This window comes from Dasypus novemcinctus, chromosome 7 (assembly GCF_030445035.2).
Source record: "Dasypus novemcinctus isolate mDasNov1 chromosome 7, mDasNov1.1.hap2, whole genome shotgun sequence".
NCBI lineage: Eukaryota > Metazoa > Chordata > Mammalia > Cingulata > Dasypodidae > Dasypus > Dasypus novemcinctus.
Window position 1 is genome coordinate 70,187,936 of NC_080679.1, and position 17,948 is coordinate 70,205,883.

The window sequence follows — 17,948 nt, forward strand, 5'->3', positions numbered from 1 at the left end:
TATCATGAATCAATTCAAAATTCTAGGTACTATTTTTATCCTTTTCCAGCCACTCAGTGCAATTCCTCCCATGGAGGAATATTTGTCTACAAATTTGTCTATAGCCACCATTTTTTATTATATCTTTTTGATGGTCTTCCTAAGTTACTTTCTTCTTTCCATTGTTCCTCCTTTTTTCCCCCTCCCACCTCCCTGTCTCCCTTCATTCCACTCTCCCTTCTTCCCTCCCTTCTTTCCTTCTACGTCCACATTTCCAAAATATTTCTTGAATTTCCATTACATATCAGGCACTGGCTAAACACTATAGGACTAAAAAGTCCATAATCTATAATATATTAAGGGTAATGATATGCTCATAGGTAGATTCATATAATGAAGAATGTTGGATGAGTTATAGGTAATCAGCAAAGGAACCAATTATATATGGTGCACTGAAGAATATATAAGTGTAATTCAACTAGTTTTAAAGGTAAGATGGAGGTTCTAGGACTGATAATATGGCAGACTAGACAATCTGAACAACTCTATGCCAAAAACAACTAAAAGTGCTGACTAAAAATATTGTTGTTTTAATCTTAAAGTAAGGGAACTTGTAGTGGCCAAAAATGAAAACAGAAACCTAAGCAAATTTTGAAATTGTCAGCTTCCCTGGGGGGCCTTTGCCAATCCTTAGTGACTTTGCATTGTTTTCAATTTGCTAGTCACATTGGGACATGGGGGATACAAGATAAAGTATAGAACCTACCCAGGATGTGTAGCCTGACAGGACATATCAAGTTATGACCGTAAAAACAAGACCTCAGTCAAAGTGTAAACTCAAAAAAATACTGCCACACAGATGGTGACAATAAAAACTTGATTAATATTAGGTGAAAGAGAAATCTCTGAGTTTGAAGGCAAAACTCAAAGCTAGCCACATTGTAGGTTTAGTACCCTGTTGTCTGAAAAATCTCAAGCGGATAATTTATTTTTAAAAATTTTAAATCAAAAGTGTTCTTAGCATTAGGTGGAACAATTCCCCTTTGGAGAATTGCATCTTCAAATCAGGCCTCAAAGAATTTCCATTAGTAAAGTACCATCAAACATGGACCCACAATTAAAAAAATATTATCAAACAAGGAAACAAAGGATCGTGAGAAAAAGCCAGCAGATTCAGTCTCATGAAATTTTCAGCTATTGGAATTATTGAATTAATCATATGGAGAAATAAAGAAAAGGTACAAATTTGGGAAATAAAAAGCAACTATGACATGACAAAGCAGATTGCAAGAACCAAATTGGAAATAAAAACACAACCAATACTAACCTAGGAGCCAGAAAAAAAGATTTGAAGAAATTTCTGGAGTTCAGCCCAGAGAGACAAAGAAATGGAAAATACAGAAAAGAAGGTAAGAGATTTGGAAGATTTAATATATGTCTAATTAGAGTTCATGAAAGAAAGAATAGAAAATATAGGGAAGAGGCAATATTTAAAAGGGTGATCATGGGGAGCAGATGTGGCTGAAGCTATTGGGCACCTCCCTCCCACATGGGAGGCCCAGATTCCATTCCCAGTGCCTCCTAAAAGAAGATGAGCATGGAGAGCAAACTCAAACAAGGGGGTGGGGGGATATAAATTAATAAATAAATCTTAAAAGAAAAAAAAAATGGTGATGGTGGCTAACTGTTTTCCAGAATTGGTAAAAAGAATGAATCCTCAAATTCAGAAAGTCCAACAAATTCTAAGAAGTATGAATAAATAGAAATCTAAACTCAGGCACATCATAGTGAAACTACAGAACACTTAAGACAAAAAGATGTTCGAAAGGAAACCAGAGACAAAGACAGATCATCTACAGGAATTAGATTCACAGCTATCTCCTTAACAGCATCAACAGCACATGATAGGGGAATAATATCTTCAAAATACTGAGGAAAATAACTGTCCATCTAGAACTGTACACCCACTATGCCACCTTTTAAGAATGATGGTAAAATAAGACAGTTCTATAAAAAATTTTGAAAAAGCTTTTACCACCAATTAAAGGATAGTCTAAAAGATTTTCCTCAAAGAGAAAGAAGATTATTCCACAAGGAACGAAGAAGATGCTGGAAGGAATGGAGATTTTTAAAAATTAGTGAATGTGGGTAAATCCAAACCAACATTGACTGTTAATAACAGTGATATCTAATTTGGAGTAACAAAACAAGATAGAATTAGAAAAAAAGTAACATTTATTTCAAGATATTATTGTTGAGAGTTAAAGTGGTCCAAGGTTTTTATCTTGTTTGGAAAAAGGGTAACATATAAACATAAAAATTCTAGTTTATTTATTAAAATAAAAGAAATGGAATAGAATCTAGTAGAAAGGGGAATAAATCAATAAAATAAAACCATAGCGATTGAATCACTAAAAAAAAGAAGTGAAGAAATTTAACACAGCTTTTAGCAATTGTTTCCAGAGCCTTTAGCTTACAGTTACAGATGCTGAATATGATTATAAGCACATTTTTTAATGATCACTATAAAACCCAATACGTACTAATTGGCTATATTGTGAAGTTCATAAATATATACCTAAAGGATGGATGAAGAAAAACAAGGGTCTTAATGTTATGACTAAGGATAAGATGGTCAGTAAGAGCATCATATACACTTTACACCAAAAGTGTTGTATCTCAATCAACTTAGGTAAGTTTTATTTTGTAAAACTATGTTACTTGGTTTAAAAAGTGAAATGTTTAAATAAATTTTTCAATGAAATGTGAATGTAAAAAAAGCAATTTTTCTAAATCAATATTTTATTTAATATGCGCTTAAATATGTGTAACCAAAATAATAAATTTAACAAATTGAAAAATGATCAACAGAATTTTGATAGAAATGGCAATGGAGGGTAGAGAGAAAAGAATTCCAGGTTATACATATGGGAGAGCCATAGTAGAATTTTGGTTGTTTTTGAGTAATAAACTGGAGTCATCCAGTTTATATGGACCATAAAGTGTATAGATTGGGAGATACAGTTGGGCCAAATCTCTGAAGGTTTTCAATGCCAAATTAAGAAATTTGAACTTTAGTCTATATTATCATTAAAAACTACAGATTGAGCTGACTACTAATTGTCTTGTAAATACAATTAAAACTAGGTGGTGGGAGCTGATGTGGCTCAAGCAGTTAGGCACGTACCTCCCACATGAGAGATCGGTTCGGTTCCTGGTGCCTCCCAAAGAAGACAAATAAACAACGAGCAGACAATGAGCAAAAACAATGAGCAAGACAGTGAACAAACAATGAACAAGCAATGAACAATGAGCAAAAACAAATAAGCAGGAAGTGGATGTGGCTGAAGCAGTTAGGCACCCGCCTCCCACACGTGAGTCCCCAGGTTTGGTTCCTGGTGCCTCCTAAAGACAAAACAAAGGAGAGAACAAGCAGACAGAGAGAAAAAACAGTGAGCAAACAGACAGAGCCATTGTGGAGGGGGGAAATTAGGTGGCAAGTACTCGCTTTGGCAGCACATATACTGCAGAAAAATTGGATTGATACAGAGAAGATCAGCATGGCTCCTGTGCAAGGAAGACATGCAAATTCATGAAGTGTTCCATATTTTTAGCTAAAACTATAAAGCTCCTAGAAGAAAATGTAGGAAAACATCTTCTAGACCTGGTAGTAGGGGGTACATTCTTAAACCATATGCTGAAAGCAAGAGCAATGGAAGAAAACATTGATAAATGGAACCCCCTCAAACTTAAACACTTGGGATTTAAAGGTCTTTATCAAAAAGGTGAAAAAGCACCTCACTCAATGGGAGAAAATATTGGGAAACCACATATCTGATAAGGATTTTATTTCCATTCTATATAAAGAGACCATACAACTCAACAATACAAGGGCAAGCAATCCAATATAAAAATGGGCAAAAGACTAGATAATTCTCCAAAGGAAATACAAATGGCCAAAAAATGTTCAATATCACTAGTTATTAAGGAATGCAAATCAAAACAACAATGAAATATCATCTCACACTGCATAGAATGGCCATTATTTAAAAAACAGAAAACCATAAGTGTTGAAAAGGATGTGGAGAAATAGGAACTCTCCCTAACTGTTGGTGGGATTGTAAAATGGTGCAGGCTCTGTGGAAGACAGTTTGGTGGTTCCTCAGGAAGCTAAATATAGAACTGCCATATGATCCAGCAATTCCTCTACTAGGAATATATCCAGAATAACTGAAAACTGTGATATGAACAGACATCTGCACACCGATTTTCATAGCAGCATTAGTCACAATTGCCAAAAGAGAGAAACAACCCAAGTGTCCATCAACCAATGAACGGATAAACAAAATAGGTATATACATATGATGGAACACTATGCTGCAGTAAGAAGAAATGAAATTGGGAAACATGATAACATGGATAAATCTTGAGGGCATTATGCTAAGTGAAGTAAGCCAGACCCAAAAGGACAAATATTGCATGGTCCCTCTAATATGAACTAAGTACGCAGAGTAAATGCATGGAGTTAAAACCTAGGCTATAAATGTACCACACGAATGAATGATGTGTTAATGTGGGAAAATGTGGGAGGTGTAGGGAGTGGGGCCTATGGGAACCCCCTATATTTTGTGTGAAACATCTATGTAATTTAAGTATCTTTAAAAAATAAAAATCAAAGAACAAACAAACAAAAACCCCAAAAACCTAGAGTATAGGTTATTATGAGATAAGAGGAGGGCTGCAAAGGAGTACTGATGCTTAATGTATGTAGGAGTTTTAATTAGCTTGACTGTAAAAGTGTGGAAATGGATAGAGTTGATGATAACACATTATAGTGAGTAGTAGTTGGTTTATAAATAGGATTGTGGCTGAAAAGGGTAACTTAGGGATGTAAATGTCAGTTGAAAGAAAGCTAGAGAATAATCTAGGGACTAAATAGCACAGAGAACACAGAGGTGGATGAGAATTGTAGTTAACAGTACAAATGCAAGAATGTCCTTTTTTGAACTACAATGGATATATGTCACTTTTGCATATGGTGGTAATGTGGAGAAGCATGGAAAAAAATACAGTTAATGCAACCTATGGACTATAGTTAGCAGCAATACTATAATATTCTTACATCAATGCCAAAGATGTACTGTGTTAATAACAGGGGTTGTATGGAAAAAACATGCCAAATGTGTGCTGTGGACCATCATTAGTGGTAATAGTCTGATGATGTTACCTCATAATCTGTAACAAATGTTCCACAATGGTGTAGTGTGTTGGTGAAGGGTTGGTGTATGGGAATTCTACACATGTGCATGATTGTTTTGTAAATTCACAACTACTGTAATAAAAATTTTTTTTTTTAAATTAGGTGGTAAATTTCTTGGGAGCAATGATGGAGTCATGTAATTTATCATACATCCTGCATTGTCAACCCAGGGCCTGACATGAGAAAAGGCAGTCAGGCAACTTTTGCTAAATTGAGCTGATCTGTACTTTCCAAGTACAGTGAGTAGGATGTTGAGTTTTGCCATTCACTTTTGTTTGGATGCTGCTATAGAAGCATTAATGTGATAAATTAGAGTACACAAAATAAGACAGCATGAGTCTCTCTTGCCATTTAAAATGCCATGTTAAATGTTTCATAATTGTCTTAAATTAGCATAGTGTGTTATTGTTTTCCTTCTCCCCTGAAGAATAAGAATTGGAGTGATGTTATGACACGAGGATTTTTTTTTTTACATTTATTTAAGAAAATTTCATCAAAGTAACATTTGTTAGACATTTAAAATGGAAACAAATTTGTGGAGTTCCTTTTCCTTAAGGTCAAGACCAATAAATACCACTCATCTGTCAGTAGTGAATTGAAGGGTGTTCTGTCAGACACCGAGGCGTCTGCTGAAGAATGAATGAGATGAATCTGACTTACATGCTTTCCTGATGGTACATTATTATATTCACAAAAATATCATATACTATTTGGAAAAACTTTGCAAATTGGAAAATTTTAGACTAAATCTAAGTTTAGCAGAAACATGATTGGATGAGGATTAGGAGATTTGTCATTTACTGACAGTGTCATCTTGGGCTGCTCCCAGCTTCTTGGGGCATCAGAGTGGGGCCCTCTAGCATCTAATACAACCCAGTTCCCAGTCCCTAAATCATTTCCTACTACCCAACTGGAGCCACACCACAGGATTCTTACCTGTAGGCTCTGCTCTACCATAGTCCCAATCTAGGATCAACTCTATGGCTTGACAAAAGTTGTGCTCCACATTGCTACGTGGGCTTCTTCAGCCTCATTCCTGAGCCTTGCTATCCAACCCATTCACATGCCAAACTTGGCCTAGATCCTCAACTGCTGGCTGACTTGGACCCTTCCTTTTTCTCACAATTCTCCCTTCTCCCCCTTTCCTGTTCACCACTACACACACACCGAGAATGTGACTGATCCTTGAACTTCCACCTAGAGGCTGGGGCCCTACCACCTGATGATGAGCTCTCTTAAAGCAGCTTGTCATCTGTTTGAACATTGCTTCTCCTCTGGTCTTCATAACCACACTCTGGCACCTGAGTAGCCTATTATCCGCTGAGGATTTCTCTAAACCAGCTGCCAGACAGGTTATACCTGAAGTTTTTTGCCCTGTATCTCTAGAAACCAGGTAATTTCAACTATACCAGAACTTCTTTCAACTTCTGAAGTTGTATTTACCTCTCTTAATGACTGCTCATACACTGAAAGAATCTAGTTCTAGTCCAGCATTCTACCTTATCATGTTGCAGTTAACTGAGCCATCATACTGATGATATGAAGAATATACATTACCTTGGGAGGCAAGAGAAAAAGAGACATTAAGAAGATGGTAAGAAGGAGAATTTAAGAAGTAGGGTCAGACTGCTTGGGTTCAAAATCCAGTTTTGCCACCTAACAGCTAGGAGGCCATGTCAAGAACATGAAGGATATGAGATTTTACCTTACATGCAAACCAATATATTAGCCTGCCACAGTTTCTTGGACATAGGTAGAAGATACAAGACTCCTGGATTAGAAAAAACAAAGGATGGTTTATTACTCTTAGCAATGGCATTAGTCAAGATGTTAACCTTTGTGCCAGTTTCCTGATTCTCATTTCCCACAGGACAATGCTGAGAGGTGATACCTGTACGTACAATAGATTGCATTATAGGAGAGGAAGCACAAATGCAGGGAGCCCAAACCATTTTTTTAAAAGATTTGTTTATTTATTTCTCCCCCCCCCACCCCCACTCTTGTTGTTTGTCCTCGCTGTCTGCTTTCTGTGTCTGTTTGTTGTGTGCTCTCTGTGTCTGTTTGTCTTCTTTTTACAGGGCACTGGGAAACCGAACCCAGGACTCCCATGTGCAGGGATGGCACCCAATTGCTTGAGCCACTTCCATTCCCTGCTTGTTGTGTCTCTCATTATATTTCCTCATTGTGTTTCCTTGTTGTGTCATCCTGTTGCATCAGCTCATTGTGTCAGTTTGCCATGCCAGCCTGTCACATCAACTAGCTGTCTTGCTAGTCTTCTTTAGGAGGCACAAGGAACCAAACCCAGGACCTCCCATGTTGTAGGTGGGTGCCACAACATGCTTGAGCCACATCTGCTTCCCCAAATCTTTTCTAATGGACAGTAAACCCACCTGACCTCTGTACCAGAGGGTAAGATTATCTTTCCAACACTGGATAGTAAACAATTCTGGCCTTTGCTCTCAAAGGAGACTACATCTCTATCTTCCAATGCTGTTTACAATTCAGACATCCTGGAAAAGATAGAGCCAGGGTCACTGCTTGCAAGACACACACAGAAACATGAGAAATACATGGAAAATTATCTTCCAGCAACTTTGGATAAGTTCTTAAAGCTTTAGTTTCTCATCTAAAAACTGCAACTATTGGTATACCATATATGGTTGTGAGGATCAAAGAACCTACTGCATATGAAATATTTAGCATCATACGTGACACATAACTAAAACATAGCAAGGGCTTTGTCAGTGTTAATTATTGATGTTATTGATGATTATTTGTTCAGTATAAGCTAGAAATGTTTACTGGATTATTTTTTTTCTCTAGCAAATAGAATGTTGTGGCGAGCTGATTTTTATAATTATTTGAATCACCAGATATTAGAACTAAAAAAACCCCAGAGAGGAGTGGGTATAGCTCAGTGGTTTGAGTGCCTGCTTCCCATGTGCAAGGTGTTGGGTTCAATCCCCAGTACCTCCTTAAAATACAAAGAAAGATTACCCAATAAAACATGGCATTTTGAAGATAAAGAAATAGGTTTAGAGAGGTTAAATGACTTGTTGCATTTCACACAGAAAAGGCATAAAAAGGACAAGGTTCATCTGATTGAAAATTCAGATTGTTTTTAATTATACGCAATGCCTGAGGCTCAGTAAATGTTGGTATTATAAATGAACTGAAGGGAAATGGACTTGGCCCAGTGGTTAGGACGTCCGTCTACCACATGGGAGGTCCGTGGTTCAAACCCCGGGCCTCCTTGACCCGTGTGGAGCTGGCCCATGCACAGTGTTGATGCGTACAAGGAGTGCCCTGCCACGCAGGGGTGTCCCCCGCGTAGGGGAGCCCCACGCGCAAGGAGTGCGCCCCGTAAGGAGAGCCGCCCAGCGCGAAAGAAAGTGCAGCCTGCCCAGGAATGGCGCCACCCACACTTCCCGTGCGCTGACGACAACAGAAGCGGACAAAAGAAACAAGACGCAGCAAATAGACACAGAGAGCAGACAACCAGGGGAAGGGGGGGGAATTAAATAAAAATAAATAAATCTTTAAAAAAAAAAATGAACTGAAGCAAACCTAAGGTATATTAGAAAACATTTCACGTGATCTCTTGGTTACCCTTTTCTTCCTACTTGCTTAACCTACAAACCACCTTAAATGTGGCCTCTGTAGACAAAATGAGAGAGACAGAGAGAGAGAGGAAGAGGTAGTAGAGAGTTGAGATCAGTAACCCATGTCTCCCCTTCCCTTCACCTCCGTCTGTCATTTCCTCATGGCTGAGTAAAAGCAGGAAACTGCAAAGAAAGTGTTTTCTGTTTGTGTAGGTGATGTTGAAAGTGGTCCCATTCTGGCTAAAAGCAGGGAAATTCTGGCAGAATATCTGGCAACGCATGCTAACAGCTTTGTGCTGGCTTATCAACAAACTTCCTAAGGCATGAGGGGGAGTTGGAAGGAAGGGGAACAAGGGGGTGACAGAAAGAACATCTAGTTCTAGAAGGCAGCATGTTGTAAAGAATGTTCATCAGTTGGAGAATAAGATGATCTGAGTTCCTGTGTGAGCTGAGCAAGTTACTGAGTTTCCTCATAAATGTACATAATATTCCTCCATGAAGAACTGATGTGATATTCAAATAAGGAAATGAAGTGAGAGTGCCAGGTGCATAACAGGTCCTCATTAAATATTATTTCACTTCGAATTGAATTCAGTGAAGAAATTTAGTCTGAAAAGATCTGTAAAAATCACCTCATTGATTCTTGCACCTCTTCTTACTACTGATCCCAGAATGATATCATTTCTTTAGCTCCCACAGAGTTCAAAAATTCTTTCAGGGCCCCCAGGTCAGAGTTGAGCATGCCTAAATAGTCAAAACAAGGTTTTAATAGAAAAGAAATGGTAGCAATTATGAATTGTCTTTCATCTTTTGTCCGGGTGTCTCATGCAAGTTCCTGAGAAGGTCTGTGCCTGCCAAGGTCGTGCCCTCCCCACTGTGAGCCCTGCACTGCCCTCTGCAGGGCACAGCAGGAACTGCTCTGTTTGCTCAATGTGCCTCTTCATCGGGCGGTAAAGTGACAGAGGTGTGAGACGGAGGGAGGAGAGATGAAGGGAGGGACAACTCTTTGATGAGAAAGGTTTTGTTACAGGCCTTTCAAACCTAGCTGTATCCTTCCGTAGGAGGAGTTCTTTTTGAAGGCTCTGCAGCCTTTCCTCAAGGAGGCTTCCGAAGGACCACCCAATCAGGTGGTATTTATGTGCAGTTTGCCAACACAGCCGTGGACACAGTTTGAGCTCTTTTGCAGAAGGCCTTTGCGCACTCTGGCATCTATTCCCGCTGGGCGCATCCCACCAGGCACACCTAAATCTAGACACTGATAGAGGTGTAGGTTCAAGTTGGGATCTCTGCCTCAGACATAGATGTACAAATGAATTTATTTACATCCTGCCTACTGCCAACTGTGAGTTTTGGCACTTGCTTTAAATTATAGCTTTTTACAATTCATTCATTTATTTGTTTTCATTTCTCAAAGAAGGAATACAAAGATGATTAGACACAGTTCCTGTATCGTAGGCCTCCCGGTCTGTTGTTTCACTTTGTCTCATACATGTGAATGTCCCAGGTTTAAAGCTTCATTTAGACCATCTGAAAAAATACCCCTTCTGAAGTTAAGATACTAGTAATAACAACGCTGTGGTCAGTCCCTAGGGTTGAAAAGAAAGTATTGCCATCAGGCCTATGCCAGAAATGTGGACTTGCTTCTGCAATGTTTTAATGGTCTTCATGCTCTCTTTGCCCCCAGGTTATGCAGATGTATCTTCCATTTTGTGGAATCGCCATATCTAATGCTCAGCTCTTTGCTGCCTCAAGGAAGGAATATGAAAGAAGCAGAGTGAGTAGAAAAAAACAACCCTCAAAGCTCTGTCTTTCTGCTTTGTGTGAGTCATTATGTCTTCTTAAAACAGCAGATGATCTTTGAATACTCCAGGAATCTTTTTTACTTGTATAATCCATGAAGTCTATGGTTGATAATACCCTTTCAGCAATAAACCTAAATGGAAATGGATACAAATTCTCTGTAGCTGTTTGTAGGAAATAGCGTCAGCTTCTTTTAAAAAGGAAATTAATTTCAAATCTATACTATTAGTCAGCAGATATATTACTTATACCTTTGAAACAATACTATTATTTAGCGATGTTTTTGCAATTTAGCTTCTTTAAGGAGTAAGAAACGTTACAAATATGTTTTCACCACACTCACAGATTTTTTTTTCACATTGAAAGTTTTCCTGGACTGGCATGGCAGATACTTGGGACAATAATGCAAACACTGTATTATAAAAATTATAAAGAAATGTGCCTAGAGGGATTGAATTTCCTATACTGTCACCAGATATAGCACTAAATAATTTAAAGCCAAAGATCAATGTCCCTCCAAAAAAACCACTGAAGTTTCTAAGAGAGATTAAGTTATATTAGGCTCACTCTACTTTTAAGTAGAGGGAATTTACTGGAACACTTACTTAACAAGAAGATGTTCGAAAAGGTTTGAAGCCCTCAATTAATCTGGTAATCAAACTGATAAAAACATTTATTTGCTAAGCATTTTGATTTATGCATATTTCACAATAAACAGATAAAATATTGAGTACTATGGCCATCTTCCTTAGCGTGGCATACATACCTCTTCTCTGCCCTGGATCTTGTTTTTATCTTTGGCCCCATGTTTACTATTCTCCTCCTTTCACTGGCATGCCAGCAATAGAGTCCCCAAAATTTCCAGACAACAATCTGTTTCACTTTCTCAGGTCTTTAGCCACATTTCTCCCTCTGCCTCAATGCCTTCATGTCTCCCTTCATTCTCCTACTGCCACCTGCCTTGCATAGCCTTCAAGACAGCGCAGCCTTCCTCTTAATCTTCCCTTCTTCCTTTTATTATTTTTCTTGCATGTACTGCCATTGTTCTACTGCAGATATTTATCATACTATATTATAATATTTATCTGTGGTCCTCCTCTTCAACTACATTTTGATCTTTAACAGAGGCTCAGGGCATTGTGCAATTCATTTATTTATTCAACAAAATTTACTGGAAGCTACTCTTCACTCACTGTCCATCTGAAGTCCCTGTCTTCATGAAGCTTACTTTTCTAGCAGGAGCAATAGATAATAGACAAGTAAACAAATAAAAAAATAGCGTAGTATCAGGTAGTGATAAATGTTATAAAGAAAAATACAGTGAGTTAAGGGGCTAGAGATGGTTGGAGAAAGGCAGTTGTGCTTATTTTAGGGAGTGATCAAGAAAATCTGTAGAAGGAGCTGATATATGGTCAAAGACCTGAATGAAATGAAGGAGCAAAGCCACATAAACATCTGGAATGAGTGTGCCAGACAAGGGAAACATCCAGTGCAAAGGCCTGGGGTAGAAGACTTCTGTATAGTAGAGCAGAGAGAGAGAGTGAGAGTGCAAGGAAACGAGGGCAGGAAGTGAGCCAGGGGCCAGATGGTGGACCGGACTGTGGGCATGACAAGGACTTCAGCTTTTTTTCTGTGTGATGGAAAACAATTAGATGATTTGGAGCAGGGAGCCTGGTTTACTTTTGAAAGAGATAACTCTTGCTCTGGTGGAGACAATAATCTGGCTGGGGATGGGGAGAGAAGATTGAAATCAGGCAGAGGCGTTAAGAGAGGATTCTATTGCTGTCAAGAAATAATGTGCTGGGACTGGGGCATTGAGAAATGACAACCGATTTTTAAAGAACAGTAGTGAAATCTCTAGGGCCCACTGATGTGGGAAATGAGTGAAAGAGAATTTTGGCTTGTGCAGCTGGTAAGTAAACTCTTGGATACCGAAATCTGGTTTTGGGGAGATGTCAGGAGTGGAGATTAAGATTTGGAAACCATCAGCATATAAATGATATTGAAAGCCAGGGAACCAGAGGGATTAATCTGGAGGAGAATGTGTAGATAAAGAGTTGAGGCAAGGAGAAAAAGGACAGTAGAGAAAGGAAGAAAAAAATGGAGATGCTTGTATTCTAGAAGGTTGGTAAAGAAAACTTTCCAGGAAGGAGGAGGCATTCAATGTCTATGTGAAATGTTTCCAGTGTCTGCTGAATGGGATACAATCCTAGAGTTTCTTCTCTTTTTTTTCCTATTCTGGAGCTGGTCTGCATTGTTTTTGTAAAACTTCCATCACTTGTTAGCAAAGCAGCAATTTTTAATTAGAAACAATAAAATTACTATAATGTGATTTTTCAGTGCAAGACTCAAGACACAATTAGTTTTTCCTCTGAAATAAATATTCTTGTATATAGATCCCAGGGGCTCTATCCACACAGTCACAACAAATTGAAAAGTTAAATAATTGTTCAGTAAATATGATCGATCTGGAGAAATAGTCTGGATAATTAAGGAAATAATGTTTCCCCCTTAATAACAAGAAATTTTGTTTGTAATTATTCAGACACTTGCTTCATTTTTACTGTTATAATTGAACATATTATTGCACATTGTCCTCTCACAGTGCTTTGCTGTCCAAATGCCAGTCAAGATATACTTAAAACTGTTTTTACCTCCTGACATTTCTCTTTGCTTTAGGACCATAGTGTAACCCATGGCCCTTAGTCCATTTTCACATTCTCTCTTTAGAGCTAACACTACCCAGGACATTTGGTCCTCTTTTAATTGCTCAGTGTACAAGACTCATTCAAATGCTTTTTTTCAAAAAAAAAAACACTCCCATATCATTGCAAGAGTATTTCATTCTTCCTGTTGCTTTGAAAAGTGTAACTGTCTATACAACAAATCAGTCTTTCAGTAACAAGAGAAGTGCTATTGCAATTTGATGTGATGATATCATTTTCCAAGGGTATGTAAAACCTGGTTAAAAAAGACTATTCACTGCCCAAGCAAAATTTTGTCTTTCATAAAATTCAAATGCTTTTCTACCTGAATAGACTCGGAAAAATTTTCACGTTTCAGATGGTTTCAGGACAAATCAAATTCATTACCAAAGTTGAAAATTAGTCATATACCCGGGGTTATAATCAGCACCCTCCACTTGAATAGATGTGACTTTGAAAACTCACATAATCCTTTCGTGACAGTTCAGACTTGAGGTTACACATCTTATTAAATTCTATTGATTAAAGCATCCTCCGGGCAAGTCACTGGCTGTGTAATTTCCTGATTGCTCTCTGATAGAAGCATAATATCTGCCACCTGTACATGGCCCCCTATTTTCAAATCTCTGGAAATAGCCATGCCACTAAAAATTCCTAACAAATATTATTTGAATAAAAAAATTGCAAGCTCTCTTGGTTGGATAAAATGAGAGGTTATTTCAATTTAATTTTTAAGTTATGGCACAGGTTTCAATTTAGAATTTGTTGTTTTTGTTTTAATTATGTGCTTTTCATTCTGCTCTTTTAACAGAAATATATCTTAGGAAGGTATTTTCTTTCCTAAGATATATAGTAATGTCTATATGTACTTCTGGACAGACCGGAATTAAGAAGTGCTTCTTCCAGTATAGAGGGATTAATGGGGATTTTATATATTCTTTGAAGGCTCTGAACCTTCATTAGCATTCACCTCCATAATTCTTTCAGAGTTCTGTGAGAAATGTATATTAGTGAAAGTAAGTCTCATGTTTGAAAAAGAAGCTATTTCTTCTTGATGTTGAGGAAGAGTTGCTTTGTAATTTTCTGAAGTAAATGTGCTTTGGGGAGAGTTGAGTATTTGTTATTTATAAAATGTTGGGTTTATACCTAGTTGCCTTGCAGAAAAGCTACAGTAGGCGGGGCATAAAGCCTATCTCTAATGAGTATATGATTTCTGTTATATGACTTTACTACTGTCAAGTTGTATTTTATAGTTCAAGTTTGTTTTAAAACAAAATGATGGAAATATGTCAAAACAACCATTCATGTTTTAAAAACGAAGTCGCACAAACATATTTATGATATTTCATTAGAGCAAAGACTAAATGGAATTTTCCACAAAACAAAATATTTGTTTTGTCCTATATTCACCTAAGCAAGTTAATTTCATCTTTCCTAGGCTTTGCTAGAGGTGGTTAATGATCTCTTTGAAGAACAGACTGACCTGGAGAAAATTGTTAAGAAAATAATGCATCGGGCCCAAACTCTGTTGAAATGTGAACGCTGCTCTGTGTTACTCCTAGAGGACATTGACTCCCCAGTAAGTAATTGTTCATCTTTCATTTAGATGTGAGCACTGTGCTAATGGAATAAAATTTCATTTGTAATTAACCTTGTAAGATTGTGATTTTGAATCACTCTTCAGGACAGGCTTGGAAGCTAATCTGTAATAGGGAGGCAATTTTTAATAAAATTAGACTTTTTATTTTCTTTACATAGTTTATTTACATGTTTTGCCATAACCTTAGAAACATAAGCTCTCAATCTGATGGGACCTTAGAGAGCTAGCCCTGTGTATTTGCAGATGAGGAAACGAAGGAGTTAAATAGTTGTTCTTGGCAAAAATCAAGAGATAAACTCAGGTCTCTGGACTGTTTGCAATCGACCATTACATTTACCTGTCCAGGGGACAGCCCTCGGTGTTCATGGGAGTAGACTTCAGTCCAGACAACGTTCTACATCCCCCTTAGGGGGAGGAGGACTCAAACCACTGACCTGCGTGGAGGGACCAACCTTAGCAAGGCGTTCTCAGCAGCAGGGGTTTGTCTTGCTGTTTCTGAAGTACGGTTTCCAGATTCTTGCACTGGTGCTTGCGCAAAGCTGCTAATCAGAGAAGGGAAGTGCCTTCAGACTTCACCTTAGGGGTTCCAGCTTCTCCAGAGGGAAGACTCCAGGCAGTTCTGGGCCACAGACATACCTCACTTTGGTGATTTGTACCTGGCTTTCAGGTTCCGTTAAGTACCTTTGGCTCTTTAGGGAAGATCTGCTGGGTAAATGCACAAAAAATATTGAAAATAATGATAACATCAATCTAACTTCTTGAAGGCTAAATGTCTAAACCCTTGGCCATAATTTAATATCTTTGCTGTGAACTTTCTTCAAAGTCGAGGAATAGTCTAACAATTAAGAGCTGTTTCATATTTCAAAGAGAATGATATTTTATTGTACTTTCTTAGAAAGGATTATTTCCTTCGTCTTTAGGTTTGTTTTCCTTAAAGAATAAGAACCTTAGGGTAAATTTTGGAGAATTAATAATAAACATTGTAAAACTTACAACACTAAGTTTTGAAAAAATCTATGTATGTTTAAAATGTTTAGGAATGTTTCCCCAGGTCTCAGCAGAGCTTAGGGTTGTTTCCTTGAATTTCAGTGGCTGCCGTATTCACAAGCAATAGACTTGCAAGTGTCCTGTGATATTGTAAAACTCAGCTGAGGCGAGTGAATGTAGGTCAAGTCTTTGAGTGCCCCCTTCCCATATATGAGGTCCTGGGTTCGATCCCTGGTACCTCCTAAAAACAAAACAAATGAAAAAATGAAGTCCTGGGTTCAATTCCCAGTACCACCTTAAAAAAATGAACCCCCCCCTCCTGCCCAAAACAATAGCCCTTATATATGACATGCTTTTAGATGGTGTGTTAGGTACTTGAGCTCATTTATTCCTCACCACACCTTATGAGGTAGGTATTAATATCACTGTAAGTTTATAGATGAGGAAATCCCTACTGCCTAGCCGTAAAGCCCCGGGAAGGGATGGGTGGGGGTGAAGCCATCACTAAACAGGGGAGGGAAGACACAGCTGTTGGGCTGCTGGAAAGGGTAGCTGGGGGGTCAGGCTGAAATCTGGACAAGAGCAAACTTGTTGCTAGTTTAGTTTATACTTATGTGAAAGTAACTTAAACCAGCTAAGTGTGGATATTCTTGCTAAGCTTTGCTCTGCCCTCCTGCTATTCATCCCATTGGTGGAGGAGGGATCCTCCGTAAATTTAGTATGAGATGGCTGAGCACACGACACCCGGCACTGGAGAGATGAGACTGACAGCGTTGATCAGTCACGTATTCTCACAGTCCCAGGAAGGACACAGTACACCAGGCAGGCCTGCAGGGACTGTGGGAAGCGGGCTTTGTAGTGACAAGAGGATGAGGTTCCCCCTGGTTTCCATGGGAGGATGTGATTGGTTTGTTTGAATAATTCCACAGGCTGTCAGGGAAGCGAATCCTGGTAGATTGAGGCTGAGTAGAGAGCAACTGGCCTGGCTGTGAGGCAGTTAGTCAGGTGGGGAGCCTTTCCCGTGAGTGGAGCCATTTCCAGCAAGAGCAAGGGAGCTCACGATTAGGCCTCTGGGGTCCTGAAGCAACGATGTCAAGGCAGCACTTGAAATTTTAGGTCTTATGATGCAGTCTTCCACCAAGGACTAACTTTTATGTTGTGGTCTAGCTCTTTGGCAAATCGAAAATTAAAATTGGGATATTGAAGGTTGAGGGAGAGCTACAGAGAACAAGGTGGCACAAATATCTTAATGATATAAAGTAGGATGGTATCAAAAGACACCATGTTGAGTAGATGAAACAAGTAATAAAGTTGTTGTTATACTGCTGATAATTAAAAGACCTTTTTACCGTTGACATTAGATGAGTGGTGAGAAAGATGGATTATTCTACAAAGTATTTTGGGAATATTTGCTGGCAATTTAGAAAAAACAAAAAGCTGGTGTTTTAGTTTCGTAGGCTACTCAAAGCAAATACCATGAAATGGATCAGGTTAAACAATGGGAATTTATTTGCTCACAGTTTTGAGGCCAGGAAAATGTCCAAATCAAGTCATCAAAGTGATGCTTTCTTCCCAAAGACCAGCTACCAGCCATCCTTGGCTCCTCTGTCATGGCAAGGCACTGTTGGTCTCTCCTTTCTCTTCTAGTTTTGTTAATTTCAGCTTCTTACCCGCTATGACTTTCTCTCTGTGTGTCTGTATTTTATTCTCTTACAAATGACTCCAGTAATGGGATTAAGACCCATCCTGATTGAAGTGGGCCACACCTTACCTGAAGTAGCCTCATCAAAAGGTCCTACTTAAGATGGGTTTATACCCACAGGAAGGGGTTACATTAAGAACATGTTTTTTCTGGGGTGCATACAGCTTCAAACCACCACAGCTGAGTTTCTACCACATACCTGTTAAAATATAATTTTCAAGAAACAAAACCATGACTGTCATGCAAATATAAAATAAATGCATATCAAAGATTATTTTTCACTTATTAAAATTAATGAGAGAACTCATAAGAA

The 17,948-nt window shown here is 38.4% G+C and overlaps 1 protein-coding gene and 1 non-coding gene across 2 annotated transcripts in view; both read left to right on the top strand.

Moving 5' to 3' along the window:
* PDE11A (phosphodiesterase 11A) overlaps positions 1-17,948 on the top strand; it is a 482,125-nt gene that overhangs the window by 188,839 nt on the left and 275,338 nt on the right. The window contains exons 3-4 of the mRNA XM_058300593.2: positions 10,526-10,615; positions 14,785-14,925. Coding sequence (XP_058156576.1) covers positions 10,526-10,615; positions 14,785-14,925 — 231 coding nt within the window. The remainder of the gene's footprint in view (positions 1-10,525; positions 10,616-14,784; positions 14,926-17,948) is intronic.
* LOC111760088 (U6 spliceosomal RNA) lies at positions 3,488-3,591 on the top strand. The gene has a single exon (XR_002793885.2). It is a non-coding gene; the product is annotated as a U6 spliceosomal RNA (small nuclear RNA).